The 25,779-nt window shown below is 37.0% G+C and overlaps 1 protein-coding gene across 1 annotated transcript in view; it reads right to left on the bottom strand.

Annotated features, from left to right (window-relative positions):
- Positions 1-494: 494 nt before the first annotated feature.
- LOC129748279 (zwei Ig domain protein zig-8-like) overlaps positions 495-25,779 on the bottom strand; it is a 140,594-nt gene continuing 115,309 nt past the window's right edge. The window contains exons 6-7 of the mRNA XM_055742816.1: positions 18,954-19,122; positions 495-1,401 (exon numbers count right to left, since the gene is read on the bottom strand). Coding sequence (XP_055598791.1) covers positions 1,298-1,401; positions 18,954-19,122 — 273 coding nt within the window. The 3' untranslated portion in view covers positions 495-1,297. The remainder of the gene's footprint in view (positions 1,402-18,953; positions 19,123-25,779) is intronic.

The raw sequence follows: 25,779 nt of genomic DNA, 5'->3' as shown, positions 1-25,779 counted from the left end.
AACGAGAAAACTATAAGCTTTAGCTGTATATAATGTTCTCAACATATTTTACTGACATTCAAAGGTTTCTAGTGATATAAGTTTCATTGTAATCGGTTAGATATAAAAAGAGTTATAGCGATTTTAGCTTGGAGTGTCAAATTGACACTCCTAGTGCTGATAAGGGTAATGAAATCTAATGCGGATGAGGGTTAAGGTGATGTAATCCTGGTAGAATTATTAAAATGAAGGTTCTGTCAAAAATAATATTCAAGAAGAAGAATTTTTCTAATAGATTGGGTATTTTGTTCTCAATTATCCGTTTTAAATTTGCTTTCATATAAGAAGTGCATGTTTTAGTCGGTTACAAAACTTTAAATTATGCTAAAACTGGTATACCTAAACCAATGTCTACGTCAGTACCGTTGCAGTTGATCTAAAAGGACTGAGTTTCAGTTCCTGTATCATATATTATTTGAACACAAACACAAATTTGAAACAAGTTTTGAGATATGCGGAAAAAGTTATTCGAAATTGAAAGTTTAAATTCCAAGAATTTCTAAAGCAAGCTTTTTACCGGCATGCAAATTTATCACATCCGTCCAATCAAATGATATAACATGTCGTGCTTATTCGATTCATCTCCCTGGATAACGCCGGCTCCAAATCGTTTCCGATAATACCAGAGACTAAATTAAACATAATCAAAATAGCTTCCCGTCCCGTCTCGTCTCATCATCATTTCTACCAGCGATTAATCTAGAACACAGGCGAGCGAGCGTGCGACCATTTCATTACTGCCATCGAACCCCTTCAGTTCCCTCAAATGCTCCTCCCCGCTTGAATGGCTGATTTGCGATAAACATAATCATCCTTTCCGTTCCGGGAAGCCGGGACCAGGATAAGCTACACAGGAGTGCATTGCTGTTAATGCAATTTCCATCCAGGATCACGATTTCCCAACAACTACTTCTCTCTGTTTCACCTTTCCCGGTGTTCTCGTTATTGCGAAAGTGTCCCCATCATCGAATGCCGGTCTGCCATCGTTCTCCGTCATTGTCCTCCTTATTGTAGTTCAATCCAGTGATGTTGCTGCTTCTGTTTCCTGGGTGGCGCATCTCGTTCGAGGGTAATCAGTCGGGGTCCGGACTCTCTGTCTCTCTGTTGTACCGGTGTGAATCGATTCCGGTATCGTCGGAGACATGTCGTAGCTAGTCTTCCCTATCACTTTCCAATACCTACTACTAATACTAGGAAAACATAATTCAGAAAAAAAAAACCAATCGTAAACTGCTACAGCCATCCACCCCATCCAGCTTCATCGACCGCCCAGGAACAGAGTGATGATGACAAAGACAAACACGTGCAACGGATCACCTATCCGGAGTTGGCCGCCATGTTGCATCGCTTCCGGGTGTTCGCCTGCAGAAATAGAATGCAGAGATGGAAAAAAACAGAAAGACACCAGAGAAAGAACGGGTTAGAATTGGTTGGAAAATAGAAAAATAAAAAAGTGTCGAGGAATGCATCGTCATCCACCCACAGAGACCTCGGGGTGGGCAAAACAATGTGGGAATTAAATTGATTACTTTTGCATCGATTGGCGTGGCAGCGGATCTGGTTCAGGTGGTTCAGATAATGCAACATTAAAGATCGATTGGTCGGAAAAAACGTACAATTGTCGGAATGCTATTTGAATGGCCATTCTGCTCATTGAGCGATTTGTTTCATCATAATGCAACTATCGACCCGAACATAAATTTTCTCGTACCTCGTGTGAGCACTGATGTACACGCTAGACCGGCTTGAATTAGACATTTTTTTAAAGAATCGAATGGTATATCATTCCTTCTGGGTCAAATAAAAAATGTGCAAAATTTCATTGCTCTCTTTGAATAAACTAGACTACAAACAAGTCAAAATCCAAACAAAACTACATTTGATACTTTAAAACATCAAATTCCAGTCGGTTTAGTGCACATACTGTCAATTGGATTTCTCGCGTCATCTGTTTCGCGGAAAAAATCAGATGGAATGTGGTACAATAATAAATCAGAAATTAAAACAAAATATTGCATTATTAAGCCAGGTGTTGTTTTTAAGTGTGATTTATTGTCACCGGTGGAAACAGTGATAGATATTGAAATAAGGTTAACAAAGGTAAGTATCAGTTATTATCATACTACATGCTTGTCCAACTCCTCGCAAACAGAACAGAGCAGAGAACGAATTACACTTTTATCATTTCGGTTTCCGAGTGCACTGCTCAGCCGATCAACGTTCACAAATCTTTTTGCCGAGTGCGCCCGATTATGGTTTCTCTGACGGTCGGGTGGACGTCGCTCGCTCTAAAGAAAAGAGAAGGAGCTGGCTAGAAAATTGTGCTCTAGCGACGCTGCTGAGTAGCTCAGTGTATCAAGCCAGAAAGATTTCAATGCAGGAATGTTTTCTTCAAAAAAGCCGCTATGCAGTGTGGAACAGTGCATCAGTCGAAGAGGTCCAATGTAGGTTTATGTATGAACTATTTTTGTACGTAGCCGGGCCGGGCACTGCCTGGCAAATTATTTGAAAAATATGGTGTAAACCGAGCAATATCCGGAAAAATCTGAAGAAATTCCAGACATTTATTTGATGAAGAAAAACGACTTACATTTTTTTTTGTCGCAACACATCAGCAGTGTTAAATTTATGTTTAAAGCATACGAAGGAAAGTTTTGGTTTGATTTTTGATGAAACAAACTTTCACAAATCCAATTTTTGACAAACAATTTTTAACTGAATTCGATTTTCTTGCTTCATTTTCCAAATAATGTGGATGAAACTGGACAAAATCCAAGTAGTTTTCTTACAATATTCGGGCATCTGCAAATTGCTGTAAACTTAGGTTTATGTACTTTTAATATCGTACGTGGGTAGCATTAATTTACAAAAGCAGCAATTCGCTAAGTAACATTTACTAAAATTATCAAAAAAATCTTTGTCTTTTGATATTTTTCGATCAAAGAAAGCTTTCGTAGCTAATCATTGGTCCTGGTGCAGAACATCAATCTAGAGGAACTCGCTCAGGAATTGAAAGATAGGTGTTTTGTGCTAAGTTGTTAATTCGCATATTTTGAAATAAAATTTAAAGTCGAGAGATTCAAAAATAGCGCGATAATAACAATAACTTTTTGTAAAGCATTTTTCAAGTATTTTAAAAAAATTAAACCGTATCTCCTTGGGTTAAGATTGTAGAACTTTGACATTTTAAGCAAAGTTGTGTGTTTTATTGAGATAAATAACTTTGTAGAAGAAACTTAAGCTCCAAAATGCTAAACAAGAAAGTTATGATTTATATCTCGCTATTGGTGGACCTCTAATCTTTATATTTCATATCAAAATATGCGCTTTATTATACAGAGCAAAGTTGTCGAAGACACCAGCATTCTATCTTGACTACCTTTGGCGTTATTAATTGAGTTCCGTTAGATTTATGTTCTGCATTGTAAATTCTGACGCACTTCGAAACATCGATCCAGACGCAACCGATGAAGACAAACCTTCTCTTTCGTCTGAGTGCGAACGAATTTATCTGCACCGAGAACGCACTTCATCAGTTTGCTTGCTTCTCTTGCCCACACTTGGGTGGACGCTTGGTCGCTCTGGAGGTAACTGAGCATTTTTTAAAGATTCTCCGTTTGGGAAGAGCACAGCGAAAAAAATACACGCTCTTACTCTGAACGGGCAAATCTGAGGAGCGATGCCAAGCATGATCATACACATCAAATTAAAACTGTTGAAAGTTGAGGAAATATTCAATTGCTTTCTATTAAGCTATTAAGTATTTGTTACTAGGTATAGACATTATCATCTAAACCTGACCAGGCAAGTACCCTTCTCTCAATGAGTATTCTGGTAGATATGTTTATGTTTGTATCTCCTCAGAATAATTGCAACTGCAGTGTATCTGCTTACCACAGTATGAGATGTTTGGTTCACAATGCAATGATGTAAACAATTTTGAGGAAAAAGCTGGGTTAACTCCTTTTTCATGTAAAGCCCTTAATAGGGTGCAGAAGTTATTTATTTGATGTTGGATCAAATTTGTTATTTATTTCTGATCAACAGATCACATATCGGTCTTAATAATTTCTTGAAATAAAAATTAAAAAACAAAACAGTTTACTCTAACTATGGGGTTCAGGACCCTTATCACTATTTATACGGAAAACATCCCTGGAAACGTCGAAGTCAAAATGCTCCGAAAAACGGTTGAACGATTTCATTGCACCGACGAGGGAGCTGTTGGGTCCGTAAATGTTCATTCGAATGGGAATGAACAATTGAAGATCCTGATTACTAAGACCACGGAGTTGTAGGTACACTAAGCGGACTAGCTTCCAGTAGCGTGAGACAGACGATTCGCGATGTCAGCAGATCGGCGACGAATGAGACGCGTGTTGCACGTCTGCAAGCTTGAAGGGTATCAATACCTATGAGGCGGCATCGATTTTCACAGCTTGGCAAGCGGAAAGGGTCTTGCCAGTTTAAGTGTCTAAGGGTGTATCGCAAGAATCGCTGCTGAATAGCCTCGAGCCGATCGACACCGTTCTGGTAGTAGGGGTACCAGACAGCTGATGTACACTGCCGGCCTGCCGGCTGTTTGGGATCACCCGCTAAAAAAACATGCAAATTTTGATCGTTCATATCTCAGCCGTCTTAGGACATATTGCAAATCTTCTGATCTCATTTGAAAGACAATGAGCAATAGCTATTTCGGAGGTATTTTTCTCATAAATAATGTTTTAGTTTTGCACCTAAAATTTAAACTAAAGTTAGAACATTTTCAAAAACTCGTACTCAATATTCAAAGCCCATCATCTCGCGATAGGGTGAACCAAATTTCAAAATTTGAGTTGCATTAGTATCCTTATTCTATACTTCTTATAACACAATCAAAAAAATTTTTGCAAAAATTTAAGAATGTACTATTAATTAATAAAATAGACACTTAAGTTATCGTCCAAAAGTTTGGGATCACCCTCAGTATGGTGTATCGGCTTAAAGTTTGGGATCATTCTTTTAAAAATATGCAAATTTATCTCATTCATATCTTTCTCATCTAACATCGTATTGCAGATCTGGAGAGTGCATTTGAAAGCTTAGGAATTGTTGTTTTTTCATGAATTCATTAAAAAATTATATTTTGAATCCATAACCATAAAAAATTCACAATCATAAGTGTGAATTTTCAAAAAACAATCAATTTCAGGTAATTTTTTTATGGTTATCACTTTAAAATATAATTTTTTTTATGAATTTATGAAAAAAAAACAACAATTCCTAAGCTTTCAAATGCAGCCATCAGATCTGCAATTCGATGTTAGATGAGAAAGATATGAATGAGATAAATTTTCATGTTCTTGGCCGATACACCATACTGAGGGGTGATCCCAAACTTTTGGACGATAACTTAAGTGTCTATTTTATTAATTAATAGTACATTCTTAAATTTTTGCACAAATTTTTTTGATTTTGTTTTGAGAATTATAGAATAAGGATTCTAATGCATCTCAAATTTTGAAATTTGGTTCACCCTATCGCGAGATGATTGGCTTTGAATTATTTTTTTTTTTTACATAGTATTCCGTCTTACGACATAACTTGACGAACATAATTCCTAAAATTCACTCGGTCCATGGCAACCGTTCTCCAATTTCTCGGGCACCCCACGTTCGCCAGATCACGCTCCACTTGGTCTAACCACCTCGCTCGTTGCGCCCCTGCTCGTCTTGTTCCTACCGGATTCGTGGCGAACACCTGTTTTGTAGGACAGTCATCCGGCATTCTCGCAACATGTCCCGCCCAGCGTATCCGGCCAGCCTTCACCACCTTCTGGATACTGGGTTCGCCGTAGAGTCGCGCGAGCTCGTGGTTCATCCTTCGCCTCCACATTCCGTTCTCCTGTACGCCGCCAAAGATGGTTCTTAACACTCGTCTCTCGAATACTCCGAGTGTACGCAGGTCCTCCTCGAGCAATATCCATGTCTCGTGCCCGTAGAGAACAACCGGTCTAATAAGCGTCATATACAGGTTACACTTCGTGCGAGGGCTAAGTCTTCTCGACCGCAGTTGCTTGTGGAGTCCATAGTAGGCACGACTTCCGCTGATAATTCGCCTCCGGATCTCACGGCTGGTGTCATTGTCTGCGGTCACCAGTGAGCCGAGATAGACAAAGTCTTCGACTATCTCCAGCTCGTCGCCGTCGATCGTGACCTTGTTATTGCTGGACAAGCGGGTTCGGTCGGTCTCGGATCCGCAGGCCAGCATGTACTTCGTCTTGGACGTATTAATCATCAACCCAATCCTTCCTGCTTCGCGTTTCAGTTTGCGGTAGATCTCCTCCACCGCCGCAGATGATCTGCCGACTATATCAATGTCATCGGCAAAGCAGATAAGTTGACTGGATCTGTTGAAAATCGTGCCCCGCATTTCGCCCACCGCTCGTCGAATAACACCTTCTAGCGCCACGTTGAACATCATGCAGGATAGACCATCACCTTGTCGAAGCCCCCTGCGCGATTCGAATGAACTCGACAATTCACCCGAAATCCGCACACAGCACTGCGTTCCATCCATCGTCGCCTTGATCAGTCTGATCAGCTTCCCGGAAAAACCGTTCTCGTCCATGATTTTCCATAGCTCGTTACGGTCGATCGTGTCGTATGCGTCTTTGAAGTCGATGAATAGATGGTGCGTAGGGACTTGGTGTTCACGGCATTTTTGGAGGATTTGCCGTAATGTGAATATCTGGTCCGTCGTAGACCGTCCCTCCATAAAGCCGGCCTGATGACTTCCCACGAATCTGTTTGCTTGTGGCGTTAGGCGGCGGAGTAGGATTCGGGACAACACTTTGTAGGCGGCATTGAGGACAGTGATCGCTCGGTAGTTCTCACAGTCCAATTTGTCGCCCTTCTTGTAGAAGGGGCATATTACCCCCTCCTTCCACTCCTCCGGTAGCTGTTCTATGTCCCAGATCCGGATTATCAACCGGTGTAGGCAATCGGCCAACCTGTCCGGGCCCATTTTGATGAGTTCAGCTGCGATTCCATCCTTCCCAGCCGACTTGTTTCTATTCAGCTGGCGAATGGCTTCCTTAACTTCACTCATCGTTGGGAGTGGCTCGTCTTCGTCGTTGGCTTTGGCTTTGAATTGGCTTTGAATATTGAGTGCGATTTTTTGAAAATGTTCTAACTTTAGGTTAAATTTTGGTGCAAAACTAAAACATTATTTATGAGAAAAATACCTCCTAAATAGCTACTCTGTAATTAAAGGCTTCCGTGAAAATAAATTAGGAAAATAATCGGTCCTAGATGACTGCTTTGGGGCACACCGGAGGTGGCAGGGAACTGCCTGGAAAAGGTGTCACCAACAATCAATTTATGGCCTGTTAAGTAGCCGCGGAACCAGCCTATTAGAGTACCACAGAACCCTAAGCGTTCTTGTTTGCCGATGGCAATTTCGTGGTTCACCTTGTCAAACGCAGCGTACATATCGGTATAGATAGCATCAGTTTGGGATTGGGCAGCAAAACTTTCAAGCACGAAAGAAGTCAACATTTGCAAATTACATGTCGTAGAGCGTTTGGGCATGAATCCGTATCGATCATTGGAGAGGTTATTATTGCAGGATGTGAAAAAAGGATCCAAGGCCACTAATTCAATTAGTATGGCAATCGCACATGAGGCAGATACATCACGGTAGTAGTTGGGATCTCTCCTAACCCCTTTTTTATCTACCGGGAACATGTACGCTTTTTGACAAGCAAAGCTTGAAAAATGAGCCGAATAAGGATCATCAAAATAGATATGAAACTTTTTAAAAATGCAGCTGGTATCACGTCCGGGTCTGAAGGAAAGGAATTATTGAGCCTGCCTTGAACTCGAGGTGACTGCCTCCTCGATTTCAATACCATGTAATGAAAAGCCCACTGACGAAATGTTCCTGACAGATTTGGCTAAATGTTCTGGGCATGTTGAAGCTGAATTAAAGATACCAGAAAATTTTTCTGCGAAGAGATCGCAGATTCCACGATCAGAGTTCGCCGTAATGCCATCCAAAAACTGGTTGGAAGGTATACCAGGTTCTTTCGGCTGACTATTTACGTGTTTCCAAAACGATTTTGGGCAAGACTTGGGGTTACGTTGCGAGTGATAAAGGTAGTTATGGTACCTAAATCTATTTTTTTCTGTAGTCAACTTAGTTGTCCCTGCATAAAGCTAGATCCGACAGTGCATTTTCTGGCACCTTATCGGCTTTGTTTACTTCGAGAACTGAAGACAAATCAACATCGAAAGCGAGGTAAGCAGATAAATTCCCATAAAATGGAGCTGTTGATATCACCTAAAACAAAAGGAATAGGGAAATCTAAATAAGTAAAACATTTATAAATATAACAACAGACTAACGCAACTTTTCGCAAAGGCTGACCTTTTCCATTTGTCCCTCAAAGGAACTGGCTCGGATGCGTCCCCTTCAACCATTTTCGAATCGACAACAAAATCAAATTAAAAGTTTTTTTGTTTTTTTTTTCAGGCGAAAAAATCACACAATCGTAGAAAGATACCAAAATTGAAGTTAAAATCTAGCATATTTATAGTTGAATGCCTGAATTCAATTAAACAATTGTAGTTAAATCTATCATATTTATAGTTAAATCTATAAAATTTGTAGTTGATTGCATAAGATCAATCCACAGCGTTTAGTTGAATCTTTGATATTTTCAATTGAATGCGAAGAAATCAGCTACACTTTGATGATTGATATTTATAGCTGAAATATTTGGAACATCATTACCGATACATACGAAGCTGAACACTCGCGCGAAATATTCATCGTTTGTTGATGTTTTTATTAACGGGTGTTAAATAAAAAATTAGAATTTTTTCAATCACATATAAAAAAATTGTTATTTTTTTTCATCGATTTCAGTATTTTTAATTAATAACATAATGTATTTTCTTCAAAAAAAATGTCAGTAAATGTTTGAGTAAGGGCCGTGGTCTGATGTTCGACGCAACTTTGTCGCGATGCTCTCACAAGAACGTTGTACGGCACTTACGTCCATTTTCCGGAAACAATTCCGGATTCTTGTAGTCAGTTGCTTCGTGTCCTTGGCCCTCCAATTGTTTTTATACACTAAGGCACTGAGTGAGCCAAATAAATCCTCTATTGGGCGGCACTGGGGCAAGTTTGTTGGGTTACGATCTTTCGACACGAACGGTATCTTTTTCTTCTCAAGGTACGCGAGCCAGCCAGAACGAATGACGTTCCGCGGTATTTTTTGGTCATCCACCGACACTGTGATTAAACCGTCTCAATCTGCTCCTCCGTGTACTCCGGCGACCTCGTCTTCTTCCTGCAGACGATTCCTTCCATCTTGAGGGTACGATGGATCAATACGTGGGAGCAGCCATATTTCCGACCGGCGTCACGCAGGCTGGTTGCGTCCTTGATGTCAAACAGCTTCTTTAACGATGTCTTCCTCTGCTTCGTCATTATCGTCACCGGACGACCACTTCCGATCTTCAGTTCTACGTTCAGGGAACCTAGGATACGATATACCGTACAGTCAGGTACATTTTCTTCATTAAAATGTGCCGTGAACTTTTTTCCTTGCTGGAAATGCGTTTCGTAGAACCGTACAATGCGTTCGCGGAGCACGTGCTGTTTTGACGCCATCTAAAACGCTCACTGAAGAAGATAGTAAGATACTATCGAAATACTGGTATCTGAATTTTTTCTATACCGTTGTTGAATTTTTCAATAGCTTTGATTCAGTAGAATCCCAAGCAACCAAAAGTCTCATATCTACTTAAACTCGTGCCTCCATAGTTCGAATATCGCTGTACAAAAGTTCCAAAGGGAATTGGTACCGAATTTTCTCGAATGTGAGCATAAAAGTTACAAAAGGTTCCTCAAATAGCCTTCTATGGACTTGAAGTTCCAAAAAGTTCCTCAAATAGTTTTTTTTGTGACATGTCAATCGCATCCACACAGTATAAAAATTACAAATTAGGTCTCAAATAGCCTTCTGTAAACTTCAAGTTCCAAGAAGTTCCTCAAATATCCTTCTGTGAACTTAAAATTCCGAGAAGTTCCTCAAATAGCCTTTTTTGTGACATGTCAATCGCACCCACACAGTATAAAAGTTAAAAATTATGTCTCAAATAGCCTTCTGTGAACTTCATGTTCCAAAAAGTTTTCTCAAATAGCCTTCTGTGAACTTCAAGTTCCAAGAAATTTCTGAAATAGCCTTTTTTGTGACATGTAAATCGCATCCACACAGTATAAAAGTTACAAATTAGGTCTCAAATAGCCTTCTGTGAGCTTCAAGTTCCAATAAATTCTTCAAATAGCCTTTTTCGTGACATGTCAATCGCCTCATTCAGAATTAAAGTTACAAATTGGGTCTCAAATAGCTTTCTATGGACTCGAAGTTCCAAAAAGTTCCTCAAATTGCCTTTTTTGAGACATGTCCGCCATTTCATGAATATGAAATGTGAACGAACATCACAAAAGGGCATATCTATATATATAAAAAGCAATTTCTGTATGTTTGTTTGTTTGTTTGTTTGTTTGTTTGTTTGTTTGTTTGTTTGTTTGTTTGTCCTCTATTAGGATATATTGACAGTTCTACACGAACACCACCTTAACAGGAGGCCTCAGCCCTAACCTCAAACCGTGGAAGAACATAATCAATTTTTGAGAAGGGAGCACGATAAACGCGATTTCCCGGTACTAATATCCACAAATTCGCCCTATGGAAAAGCGATCCACAGATGTTCATGTTTTGATTTTTTTGGGTGTTCAGGGGTGCCAAGTGCATTAATATTTGGAAAATGTTAACATTTTTTTTGATTGCATTGTTATTGGAAAACCTTTTCATGAGTACTGAGTATTTGCAACTTCCCCGTAGATTTCTATTCGTATGTGAAATAAAACGCATCATTTATCTGAACGAAATAACAACTTACTGTATCTCTCATTTAAACGATGTAGCGAGTTATGTGGATATGTATAAAATAATCAGAGCATGTAGGCGATTATTTTCAAAGACAACATAGACGGGGCTTTCATTAATTTACTTGTTTGTATCAGTGAATGATTTTGCATTCGTTTAGAAGTTACAAACAACTCCTTTTATGTTTTGAATTCACCTTGAAAATTCATTAGCAAAAGATGGCTTATCTTTATCCACTTAAGAACGCCACTTACTGAATTCAAACGTTTCGCTGTTGATAGTTTAAAATTTAATCCATTCAGAAATATTCTAATCATTTTAAAACAAGCAAATACTGTTTTTAGTAATGCACCTAGCATCACTGGTGAGGCCGCAAGCAAATCAAAATTTGTGGTTATGGCTGAGGCCAATTTTTCGGAAATACTATTGTCCGTATATACCCTTATAGACTCAGCCGTCTTAAGAACTAGAAAGCTGAAATTTGGCATGGATATTCATTGGGACCAGGAAGGATGAAAAATGTTTTCAGATTTTTGGATGACCCCTTCTGAAGGGGGTCGTCCATACAAGACAAATATTGTTTTCACGATATTGACGTTATTTTTCGTCGGATAGTGTTGAAAATTTGCACATGAGTGTTTTGAAAGACGAGCAATCGATTTCAGGTGTCAAATTTTGTGTAAGGGGACAGCCAAAGGGGTCGTCCATATTAACTGTTCGCTGTTTTTGCGATATTGACGTTATTATACATCGTATTCAGATGAAAATTGGTACACGATAGTTTTGAGAGACGTGCAATCGATTTGAGGTATCCAATTTAGTGTAAGGGGCCAGCAAAAGGGGTCGTCCATATTGAGTTTTCAGTATCTTAGTGATATTTTCGTTATTATACATCGGATTGGGATGAAAATTTGTACATAGGAGTTATTAGGGACAAATAACTGATTTCACTTATCCAAACAAAAATCAGCGGTCGGCCAAAGGGGTCGTCCATGTTAACTATTCACTGTTGATGCAATATTGTCGTTATTATACATCGGATTCCGACGAAAATTGGTACACGAGGGTTTTGAGAGATGAGCAATGGATTTCAGGTATTCAATTCAGTTTAAGGGGCAGGCAAAGGGGGTCGTCCATATAAACCTTTCAATGTTTTTGCAATATCGACGAATGGGATGGGGATTGGGATGAAAATTTCCACACGGTAGTTTTCAGGGACGGACAATCGATCTCAGATGTCAAATATTTTGCCTGGGGTCGACGAAAGGGGTCGTCCATATAGATTAATTTTTCACTATTTTCAGCAATATTGGCGTTATTATACAATGGATTGCAATGGAAAATTTGCACACGGGAGTTTTGAGGGAAGGGCAATCGATTTCAGATATAAAAATTATATAAGAGCTCCCGAAAGGGGTTTAGCTTTTTGGCAATAATTGCGTTGATATGCAATGATTTAGTCGAAATTTATACACGTGTTTTTCAATTCCTAATTTCATATTTAGTAGCAGACGACAGACGCAGTGATCGTCCAATATTTTTGCAATTATTACTTAACAATGAATCTGGAAAATGCTTGGCAATTGACTTTCATACAAACAGTTCATGACATATTCCAAGTTGAAAGCGAAACGGAGTTCGTATGGGATCAGCTAGTAATAGATAAATCATTTTTTGGAGCTTGGAAATTGGAGAAATGTATAATTTATTTTGAAAATCAGAACAACTTAAAGCTAACTCGCGAATGATTGTTTTTGAAAAGCGTAAATATTTGGACTTTATAAAATTTCGTCCAACTGTATATACCTACCACGAATTTACCCCACATAGAAAGTCAGTTGAAGCAATTTATTAATTTAATATCAAGGTAAACTCAAGAATTCGTATAATTTTATGCTTAACAGTTATAAACAAATAATTCCATTTTTTAAACCGATATAATTTTAACCGATGATTGATTTATATGCCGTTTCGTAATGTTTCTTAGTAATAATCAACATGCGTCTTTGCTGCTGGCCACTGGCTGCCCGTGCGGGTGTTCTAAGAAGCTTATAACCACTTCGAATTTCAGCAGCCGGCAAGGCAACATCTGGGCCTTGCGTCGTGGCAGCGTTTTTAGCTATCACTTCGAAGGATCGGGTATAAATCTGGTACCAGGACTATTTTTTTCCATTAGGTTGTTTGATTGCCTTGAGTAGGGTACTTCTGTCCATAACGCCCTTGCGGGGTAAAACGCCGGCGACTATATTTTCATAAATTTTGGAGATTTGCGAAGTAGTTGTAAAAAGTGATCAAATAAAATAGGCTTTTACACCAAGATGATTGCTCAAAACATCCTCACCATTGATTTTATTGATAGTTCATATTATATTTTTGTATTATCAATTGATGAAAAACTGTGGTAAATTGTAGTTTTATAGTAAACTGAAGACATATTAAATTTCAAATATCCGATCAAAATGCCCCCATGCATTTAAGGACAAATCGCCCTCCTCTCAAGGTGCTGTTCGGTAAGATGTAAACAAAACCACGTATTTTATTCTAAATTTTGGAGTGCAGTTTTCCATGAATACAGACCGATTATCGAACTGATATATCGATCTTCTTCTTTTCTTAGTCCTAAATTATCATTAGGATGCATAACAATTATAACTTTCGATCAGATTTGAGTAAAAAACGTGCACAGAAAATCGAATCGGTACACTAAATTGGGCCCAAAAGCAGAAGAAAAGTTTGGTTGAAACTGACACAGTTCAAAATAAAGGCAAGAATTTTAAAATTTTTTTTTTCATTGAGAAACGTTAACAAACCACTTGTCCGTATGTGTAGATAAACTTAGAAAAAAATATTTTCTCCACTTTTTTCCGAATCAAATAACGGAATTTATTTATTTTCACTGTGAATATTGTGTTGTTTTTGAGTCGTTTTGATCCAATGTTTTGGAGCATCATTTGCCTACACTGGGGCGTTTAACATCCAATAATTTCAAAGGTTGCTTTTAAAAGCGTTTGTAAAAAAATCGAATATTTTAAAAGTTTTCACAATAAAAAGTAATATTTTTGGCAGAATATGAGTAGAAGATAGAAATACGAAGCACATGTTGCAATGTATTCGGGTGTTCACCTTATATATTCCGCATACTCGGTCATTTCCCTTAGTAGGTGCATATTCCCCCGAAATACCCTAAACGAATCAAATAATTGTTTAGCAGAACTGGCGTGCGTGCCGGCATGTATCGAACAAAGTTAAAAACAAAGTAATTAAGTAAGATCAATTGAGGGAGGTAATGGGAGGAATAAAGATGGATGCCGAGAAACCGGCAGCGCCACATGGACTGGCAGTGACCAAAGTAAGAGAGGAGAGGAGATTTTTTTTTTGTTTTTGTTGATTAAAAGTTTACTTGTGGGCTGAATAGAAGGCCGTTCAGATCTGTAATGGAACTTCAAAGTTTCAATAGAACTTATATTTTGGGCTGAATTAAACAAGCTTCAGCACATTGATTATGCTGATTAAGCTGTGTTCGACCTTTTTAACGAGACTTTTGGTTGCTTGGGATTATTGAACCAAGTAGGCTCACAACACATATTAGAGCAAAACATCGTTTTGCCTTTCTTTCAGAAAGGTATAGTTATCGGTCGATTTGGGAAATCATTAATTATGGGTCTTAGATATACCTTTATAGGTACCTATCGAATCAGCTCGACGAGTTCAGACGATGTCAGTGTATTTGTGTGTGCTGGTGTGATTTTTTGTAAACTTTGTCAACACGTTTTTGCGAAACTGGGAAGTACAATAAAAATGATTTTTGTCTTAAAAAATTTGATTTTTTTCCCTCTTCAATGTATAAAAGAAAGAAAAAAAAACAAAATAGTTTGAAAAAATTTTTTTCATAGTAATTATCATCAAATCATCACTCCAAAAAACGTGTCAATTTGGCTTGCTAGCCACAACCAGCAATCACTAAAATGAAGATTATCGTGTATATGACGTCATATACACGATGGGCGCGTTCGCTACACGCTATTCGCTACACGATGGGCGTACTCCACTCCCACTCATGATGTCTTCATGACGACAAAACGAGCGATAGAAAAGGGAGTAAGAATTCTTATATCTTAACAATTTTAACTTTTTTACCAGCTCAGTGTTAACCGAACCGTTCGCAAAAATTTTGAAGCCGAAGCTTCAAAATCATATTGTGATAATATGGAGTTTCATAAAGAGGTACAACCCCGAATTGCCATATCAAACCGATGGGTGTAGGGTTCAACACCGCATTTTTCTGCAGCGATGGCTGGCTTCGATACGTCGAAGCAAGCGTGAATCTGTTAGATAATTTTATAGTAAGTTTGAAAAAGGGCGAACGCACCAAATGTAAACAAACATAGCGTAACATTTCATAAGGGCGAAACTATCAGTTAGCTCGAAAAAAAAAACGCTTTTGAAACTTCGGAACATCTAATCAAATCCTATTTCAAAAATCGACGCTATCTATTGGCCCTACCCGGATAAAAAATCCCATTTTAAATAGGCGTAATTTCGCGTTCAAAAGAAAATGCATCAACAAAAAGTTTCACCCAATTTAATTTTATCAACTGTTTTAAAGTTTAAAGTGATTTTTTGTACAGAATTTCAAAATGTTGAATTCCCTGGACTTTAAAGTATTTCTGATTTTAAACTTAACTAAAAAAAATCGGGTCCAATGGTGAGTTTCAGAATTCAGAATCAAATCCACAAATTCAGATGCAATCCAGCGCTAGACGATTTTCAAAACAAATTTACAAAACCGACATAATGGACAAAAATGTCAAAATAGTCAATTACTACAAAAATGACAGTTGTTTAAATTTTCTTAAATTACAAAGTGTATCAAATTTACATAATTGATAAAATTGATAATAATTACAAAATAGACAACATTCACAAACTTTAATCAGGTTTTAACAAGCCTGACATATTTCGCAAATATGGGAAAAATTGACCAAAATTGACCAATTTTGAATGGATTGACATAAATTATAACATTTACAAAATTGACAAAACTGGATAGATAAATTGAATATAAATCATAAAACTGAAAAAGTTTTCAAAATATGCAAAATTGACAGAATCAATTTAGAAAAAAATTAAACAAATTGACCAAACTGACATAATTTACAAACATTTCAAAATAGTCTATAATTACAAAAATGACATGATTGTTAAAATCATCAAAAATTACAAATTGGACCAAACTTGCATAGTTGACAAAATTGAAAAAAAAAATGACAACATTCACAAACTTGATAAAATTTACAAACCTGACAAATTTTGCAAATATGGCAAAAAATGTGCCCTTTTCAAAAATCGACCTTACGTTGCGAATCATTCGTTGGCATACCCAGAATCCCATTATTTTCTTCCAATAAGATTCTATATTCCCTACCCAGAATGGGAGCAGCAGTGGTATAATTTTTTTCAAAAGGGCGTGCGGCCAAATGTTAACAATCAAATTGTCAGCTGGGTGAAAAAGTACCGTTTGAAGACTTACATTTTAAACCTAATTACTTTCAACGCGATTTTCTCGAAACAGCTTTCGTCCTTTACAAAAATGAATCAACATAGAAATCAAAGTTTTTAGCATACCTATCAGGGGCATTCTTTCTTGTATACTAGTAAGAATGCCCCTAAAAGGTATGCTAAAATAATTTATACCACTGCTGCTCTCATGCTGGTTAGGGAAAATAGAATCTTATTGGAAATAAAATAATGTGATACTAGGATCAACTGATCTAGCAGTAGCATGTATATTGACAAGTTAAAGTCAAAAATCAAAAAATAAATATTTTAAATATTGTCGAGTATAAGGTTTTGCATCATTCAATTTCACTTGCCGTTCTAAATGTTCTAAATGTTGACAAAACTACCCAAGTGGACAAAATGGACAAAATTTACAAAATTTTCAAAATTTACAAAATTCACAAAATTTACAAAAGTTACGAAGTTTACAAAATTTACAAAATTTACAAAATTTACAAAATTTACAAAATTTATAAAATTGACAAAATTGACAAAATTAATAGAATTGACAAAATTGACAAAAATGATAAAATAGACATAATTGACTAAATTGAAAATATTGACATTTCAAAGTTGTCAAAATGTTTAATATCTATTGTAAAATCGATAGATTATTGTAATCTACATTGAAGCATCGTATTTAAGTTTAGCAGTTGAAAATTTATTTAAATTTTTTCCCATTTATTCGCTTCCTTTTCTTGAAAGGTTGAATTATTTGAAACACATGGTTAGGAATCTTTTTTAAAAATTATACCCTTCATTTTTAGACCTCTTCTATTTAATAAATATAAGATCATAATGTCATAGAAACGGGATCATACAAGATATTCCAGAATTCAATCATTCAAAATTTTTCAATTAGTTTACAATTATGTTATTATTTATGTGAAAATTATAATTATTTCAAAATACCTTCATCCTTTAAAAAATTTAGAATCCTAATTTCTTAAATTCATTTAGGATTTACTACGTTCGAAATACTTTAATCATTACTCAGAATTTATAAATCGATCATTTTATTATTTTGTGTCATGTGTATCCAAATATAATTTTTAGACTGTAAGAAAGGCTACAATCCACTGTTAAGTGTATTAAATCGGGTTTTTATTTTGTTTTTGCTTTTTCGTGGCTTGAACCAGTCGGCTCTGTGTTTCCACCGTGGTGCTCTACGGTGACAAATTGTCGCACGCCGAAGCTATTGAGATTATTTGTGTGTGCCTCTGGGTGTGAATAATGTGTGAAAAGAAACACGGCGGTTTTTTTTTATTTTCTACTCTCCGTCTTTAACAGTAGATAATGGTATTTCTACATGTCGTCTCAGAGCTTGAGCTCAGTATTGTGTAGATTATACTGAACATCACTAATGCCCTGTGCATATATGAGCGCCCTTCCCTCTAACTCTCTAGTCGTGGTTATGCATCACTATTACAACAGACCTTACTTGTGGCCGACCGGTCAGCAGTCAGCTGACCGGTATAAAGTGGTTTCCACAAGTACGTTCTGAGGAAGCTCCTCAACAATACTAGCGGCTACGCTTACTACGTAGCGCTGAGAATCTCTCTTCTTGTACGCATCGGTTCGATCTAGGATTTTTCAATCTTGGGTCGATCCTTGGAAGATGGATCTTTTATATTCAGACTTTCTATTTTTAGATGGATCGATCCCAGGACAGTTTATCTGAATCGATCTTAATGAAGATTGAACAATCCTAGTTCGGTTTTCCATCAGGCACATCAGCTAACCGTTCAGATGGGTGATTGTTATTGGCACATCGGCTGACGGCTCAAGTGTGCTTGAATACACAATAAACCAACTGAATGGTCGCAGTTGACCCTCTCTACAACAGGAAAAATATATCCATGAAATCTTAAGCTATGCTCAAAAAAGCTTTGAATTTTTTCGATTACAGTTCTTGGCCGTTGATATCCATAGGATGATTTCTGGCCTAATCCTATTTTTTCAAACTTTCAATATACTTATGTTCTACCTGGAGATTCTTTTATAGCTATGAGTCTTGTGTAAATTATACTTATACATTCCACTATAGCTAGTTTTCCACGAACTATAATATCAAAATCAACAAAAACAGTAATGGCTACTAAACCCTATAAAAGGTTTCGACTTGGTCAACAGCTGTGTTCCTGGAAAATAATTCAATATAAGCATGGTTTAATCTTATTTTAAGTAACACATTTCAAAGTGAGATGGAAATGAATACATTATCTTTTTGGTCACAAACATTGTTCTATTTAATTTAAATAACTGTTTGAACTATAATATAATTCAAAACTGATTTCCATATCTACTACTATTAAAAAAAGGACATTTTATTTAATTCCTGTTGCATTCCCACAGCATTGCCACAAAAAAGAAACACCAGTAGCCCCAGCTTGATGATTTAGTTCACACTCACCATTCAGGATGTGCACGTTCACAAAGTACGTGTTGGCGTTGGAAGGCGAGCAGACGTATTTGCCGGAATCCGCCCCCCGCGCCCTCTGAATCAGCAGGTAAGAGGTGGTCGTTTCGCCCTTCTCAGTTATCACCGACACGCCGCCCCGGGGGGAATCGTAGTTAATTTCCTGTTTGAAGAGGGGGAGAGACAAAAAAAGACGAAAAAAGACGTAAGCCATGCGAAAGTTGCTGATGAGAACAAAAGGCGCAAACTTAGAATAAAGTGGGAGCTAGTAAAAAAGATTTGTTTGCTTTGCTTGCGAAAGAGTTTCCTGGAATGAATGGGTCGGTTCCCAGGAGAACTTTTACCAACCGTTGGAATCACAAGTTTCAAGTTGTCCCGGAGGAACATTTTCGTTTGCTAACATTGGCAAAGGGGTACTTTACAAAGGTAACATTTTTTTCTCGGGATTTTTCTGTTGCAGAACTATGAATGGCACCTGGTTTGAAAAACTAGAGTTATTTTTTGCACAAAATTATGAAGGTTAATTAATTTTTTTTAAATTGCCAACAATTTTTTGAGACATTCAATCTAACATTTCAAGTAACATCGATAGTTTTGAAAGACTCTTTAAGCCTCTTATGAAACCTAAACTTGGTCAAGAAGCCTGCTATAAAACTATGGGTATTTCACTATCATCAAATTCATTGAAAATCTAACGGATTTTTTTTTATCCGTTTGGTTGAACTAAGCTAAAGTTATGATCTTCGACAAAAGTTAACGTCAAATAACTTCATCCAGCATAAAATGATTGAATGAAAACTTCTTCCAAAGTTGAAAGAGGCACCTAGTTTATTGTTTAAAGGTCAAACTTCATATATGTTCGGATATTTTCTCAAATAAATCAAACAATCTAATTTGATTGGAAGCATCTTCCGGGTCGACATGTTCTTTAATTTTGCGTCAAAACTTTTTCGGCACACTTGAGCTTTGGCAAATGTTAAACTTGATAGATTGAAAAGTTTTCTTCATCTCAACTTTGGGTAAGATTCTGTTTTCCTTTTCCTCAACCCGAAGAAGGAAGTGCTAGCGAGCAAGCGAACGGTATCGAGGAATCGCAGCAAAGCGCAAACTTTTGCGCTCCAACCATGTAGGATGCCACAGGAAAACTTCCTGTTTGCCTGGCCAATTTTGGCAAACCCTAAACCAAAGGCTTAGAAATCAAGGAACAGCAAAGTGGTTTATCTGACGCTAACTTTGCTTTGCAGCTTGGTTCTCAGTTTTTGTTGTTTCATTTGATGTTCGGACTGTACAAGACCGGATGTTCTTACAATTTTAGCTTAAACTTAAAGGAAAAAGTTATCTCAGCATTCTTTATTTACGAGCTGCTTTGGAAAAATTCCGAATCGTATATTGAGTTATGAAACCCGTTTAAAATTATCTTAAGAGTGTAAAACCGATACTTTGTTTTGTGCAGAACTTCTGAATGCATGTATGAAAGTTGATAAAATTCCAGGTGAAATTATCTAACAATGTAATGTTTACATGTGCAGAATTTTGCTGCGATATGTAAAGTGGTTTTTAAGATAGCGTCCAATGAAGAAGTGCATAGATTTTGATGATTGGGCAGAACATGCGGCATCTCTGTTTTACACTATAAACTAACCATTTAACAAATCAAGGATTTTTTGGATAATGTTTTCTATCTCGTGGAGCTTGTAGGGGGAAAGTTAATATAACGCCTCATATGGCTAAAATAGTTTGAAAGAATCTGTAGCATTTTAAGGCTGCAAAATATTACCAATTTGTTTTAAATATTATGATTGGTCACACGATTAAATCTCAGATTTAAGCTTTTTTTTCCTTTGATTTAAGCTTTTTTCTCAGATTTGAGCTTTCATCTCCTATGCTCTCAAGGCAAAAAAGCTTAAATCTGAGGAAAAAAAACTTAAAAACGAGATTCACTAACACTTATTTAAAAGATGTTGATAGACAAATCCTATATCATTGCCAGATCCCGGCAACGTTACACGATTTGTCTATGTATCGCGTGCATAGACAAATCGTGTAACCAGCATCTATTTGCTAAGTGTTAGTGAATTTCGTTTTTAAGCATTTTTCTCCTCAGATTAAAGTGTTTTTTCACCTTGAGAGCATTGAATCTGACAAAAAAAGAGTAAAACTGAGAGATGTTCTCCACGCAGGGGGCTGCAATGATATAGGATTTGTCTATGTATCGTGAGACCAACATCTATTTGCTAAGTGAAAGTGAATCTCGTTTTTAAGTTTTGTTTTTAAGATTTAAGCATTTAAGATTAAGCATGTGACCAACATCTATTAGCTAAGTGTTAGTGTTAGTGTTAGACTTTAGTCGTGAGACCTGACTCATATCCAAAAAGAGGATAGGGGAAAGGTTTCCTAAATGGGCCTATTGGGTTAAATGACCCTACGGCTGTTTGATGAAATGGCTGACTAGACAGCTTATCCGACCAATGCATTTTGAGGGTGATACGCTTAGAACATAAGGCAAGAAAGAATTTTATGAATTTACTAACTAAAAAAAAATTAAAAAATCATACAAGGTTTTGATACATTTTGATGTAATATTTCGACTTTTAAAAATTATACTCAAAGAAGCTTAAAACAAAAACTAGGATTGTATTTGTTTCTTACTCAAATGAACTTAAGAAATTAAACATATTTCAGCTTTTGTGGAGGTTTAATAATGATTATATAATGGAATAAGAGAGTGTTTTTGTATGCCCCCATCCTGTTTGTAAAATGCCTCCATCATAAAATAATTATGATTATGGTTAAATAGAATAAATCAATGATTTTTATCATTGGACCTTCAAATCTTAGCTCTGAATATTATCTTACGAGAGCATTGAAGATCTAAAAATAGATTTGATAAAGTTTTTCTCATGGATGAACTGCCTCCATAGTATGGCAACCCTAACTTTTGTTTTATTCCATAACATTATAATAAACATAGATCTTTATAAACCTTCAGTTTAGTCGTACGGAAATTATTACTTTCTAGCAGTTTCAATGAAATTATACGGAAATATTGCCCAAGAAATAGAAATTTTGTTCAAAACTTAAATAGGCCCATTTAGCCCGCACGGTTTGAGGTTCGGCATTTTAGACAACACTTATAATAAAATCATTTTCTTGGAAATAGAAGAAAATTTTAACATAAAAATTACTCCAATGTATAGAAAACAGATGCCTGCACACGTGTATATAGTTTTTGTACACATATTCGATGTGATATTTGATTAAATCAGTGTTCTGCTTAATAGGCGTATATAGCCCGCTCCTCCCCTAGTCATATAGAGACTTGAGTCCTAAAATTTTAGAACTGAAACATGGGCCCTGAAATATGAGACCTGATAAATCAGGTGTTTTCAAATCATTTGCTTGGCGGAGCACTTTTCAAAACCAAAAATTTTGGCGGAGCACCTGCATTTTAAAAAAAAACTGCAAAATCCAAGTTTTGAGAGTTTGATATTATTTATCGTTTAAATAAGTTGTGTCTTGTCATCGTAGTCAATAAAATCAGTAATGAATGGCTATTCTTTGAATAGTTTTGTTTTTATTAACAAAATATGTGTCATAAAAAATTAATGATTTCAATAGAACAAATACACTTTCTTCGATTTTTCAAGCTGTAACAACTTGTTACTAACAAGTTTGGTGAAATTTGTGTCAGTTGTAGCACGACGTCTGGTTCCGCGTTTAGTCGGGAGCGGTATTTTGTCGTCGATGCGAGATATGTGGAAAATCCAGACTCACATAAATAAGTTGTGGAAAACGACAGAAGAATGAGTTTTGCTTTATCGGACAAAATTTGAAATTCATTTTTCAGTTAACACCAAAACTCCTCCAACGACTTCTTGGATGCGAATCTTTCCTGTAGCTTCAAATCCGATGGCATATCTATCAAGCATCAATATTCTTGCAATGTTACCGAATCTGGTTTCTTCGACACCGAAAAAGTTTAATCCACTCATTTCAAGTCTTCGATCTTTTTCTGATATACTTCGAAGAAATATTGCTGAAAGCTGTTCAACAAATCTTGACGAAAAAATTTGTAATAAGTCACCCTGACAAACCACTGATCATCATTCAATTTGGACCCCTTATGCAAAATTATTGTCGCTCCAAAAATTTCTACTTCTGATATTAATTCAAACAGGTGAGACAACGTTTTTCCACGAGATAACCAGCTAATTTCGGAATGTAGAAGAAGCGTGAAATGTTGTCTATCTATCTCTTCGCACAACGCTTTGAATAACCTTGAATTTTTCGGTCGAGCCTTGATAAAGTTGATTATTTTTATGCTTTCGTCCAAGACTTTTTCAAAAATGATGATAGTTCATTGATAGCGAGTGCAAGTCGGTGAAGGATGCAATGACTACTACTGCAACCTTTGACCTTTTTTTGATCTTGGCAACGACTCCAGCAGTATTTCCAACCATAGCTTTCGCACCGTCCGTACATACGTCAATACAATTACCCTATGGAATATTGTTGTCCGTAACATAATCATCAATCAGCTTGAAAATTTCAGCCCCCATTGTGAAAGTTGGTAAAGCTTTTGCAAAGGAACAAACCTTCTTCGAAACATTCAGAACCTTGATAATGAACAAATACCATCAGAATTGCTAGTCATGCTACATCTGTGGATTCGTCAAGCTCCTTGGCAAATTTTGAAGTTCTCAATCGAGAAAATAAAATGCTTTCAACCTCTTCAACCATGTCACAAATTCATGAGAAATCGTATTGTCAGACATGGGAATCGAATTTACCAATTCCATTGTTTTATCATCAATCATGACACGGAAGACTTCGATTTCCTCCAGGTCCAGCTCAACGTCCATGGAGGTTCTGCATTTGATGCATCACCAGTGGCAGTTGTGTTTTCATCCTGCTCATTTAAAACACCTGTTGCTGTGCTTCTGGATGATCCTAGTTTAGCAAATGTTCCGTATTTCAACCGGCGATCCATGGTGATTCCAATCCCCAACAATATTTTTAACTTGAATTTTACAACAAATCCAATCGTTGACGTTGTTTGTCACCAGCTCTTTGCTGGTTTTTGTTTCTGTCGCACGCGATAAAGTCCTACAACATAAGTTTAGGTGTGTTCAATCCCAAGTAACACAAATCAAGCCAATTGGCTTTTTGAGTTTTAATATTGTTTTATGAAGACTTTTCGATGGTATCCAATTTTTAAAACGGTTTTATTGTAACATAGGAAATGCTTCATTTATCGTGTGTTTTAAAAGAGCCCTGAAAGTTTTGTTAAAGCTTGAATAAAACACTGTCTTAAGAGTGTTGTAATAATGTTGCAAAAGTATTGCTAAAGATTTAATAAAGCACATACTTTCCTGTTTTTATTAGAGCTTTGGTACCAGTTTTAATAATGCGCTCAATGCGCTTTTAAAACTAGCGATCAAGCCAAGTTGAAAACTGTTTTATTGTAACATTGGATGTAGGCATGATAAAACTAAGTGACAGATGATTTGACAATCGAGAAGAACGTATACACGTTTAAACTTGTTTACTTCTTTTTAAGATAGCATAACCTGTTTTGAAAGGATTATCACTCAAAATTGAGAAAAACGTGCTATCAAAATGATATAAATTAACCAGCTTAATTCATCTGAAAATTAAAAACAAATTTGTTGTATTCGCATTCAAATTTCAAAACAACCGCAAATTGATATTCGCTAAATTCTTAGGGTTCGAATAAAAGCACACTGTGAATGAACGTTTTTTTAAAATCGATAAGAATAAATGTATAAGACAATTAATTTACAAGTATGCCGAATAAAGTACTTGTTTTATTTATCCGTCCCTGTCTCTCAATGCGAAGTTAATCTATAATAACGTCATCCAGTCAAGAGTTAACAAAATTCTTTCCGGATCAACCACTCTTGAAAAGTTCTAGAAGACTGCAGCCACCGGCTTCTTCTGGACACATTAAAACGAGTTTAAATGCTTGATACATACAACCTAATCCAGAGTCATTAGATATGAGACATGAATGCTGAGACCTCAGATATAAGACCTGAGACGTGAGCTATAAAACCTTAGCCCTAATTCCTGCGACAGGAGACATGAGACCTGAGACTTGAGACATAAGACCTGAGACCCCAGACCCGAGACTTGAGACATAACACTTGAGAAATAAGACGTGAAATCGGTGACACGAAACCTGAGACATGAGACGTGAGACGTGAGACGTGAGACGTGAGACGTGAGACGTGAGACGTGAGACGTGAGACGTGAGACGTGAGACGTGAGACGTGAGACGTGAGACGTGAGACGTGAGACGTGAGACGTGAGACGTGAGACGTGAGACGTGAGACGTGAGACGTGAGACGTGAGACGTGAGACGTGAGACGTGAGACGTGAGACGTGAGACGTGAGACGTGAGACGAGAGACGTGCCTCGTGAGATGTGAATCATGAGAAGAGATAAGTGAAGAGTGAGAAGTGAGGAGTGAGAAGTGAGAATTGAGAAGTGAGAAATGAGAAGTGAGAAGTGAGAAGTGAGAAGTGAGAAGTGAGAAGTGAGAAGTGAGAAATGAGAAGATAGCAATGAATAGTCAGAAGTGGGAAAAGAGAATTACCAAGTGAGAAGTGAGACGTCAGAAGTGTGCCGTGAAAAGTGGAACGTGAGACGTGAGAAGTAAGAAATGAAGGATAAAGAAGTGAAATGAAGAAAGTGAGACGTGAGAAGTGAGACGTGAGAAGTGAGAAGTGAAAAGTAAGAACTGAGAATTGAAGTGTGAGAATTTCTCTGAGAATTCTCTAGGCACAATTTTCCCGTA

This window comes from Uranotaenia lowii, chromosome 2 (assembly GCF_029784155.1).
Source record: "Uranotaenia lowii strain MFRU-FL chromosome 2, ASM2978415v1, whole genome shotgun sequence".
Lineage (NCBI taxonomy): Eukaryota > Metazoa > Arthropoda > Insecta > Diptera > Culicidae > Uranotaenia > Uranotaenia lowii.
Note: the sequence above shows the minus strand (reverse complement) of the source record. Positions and strands in the feature narration are given on the sequence as shown.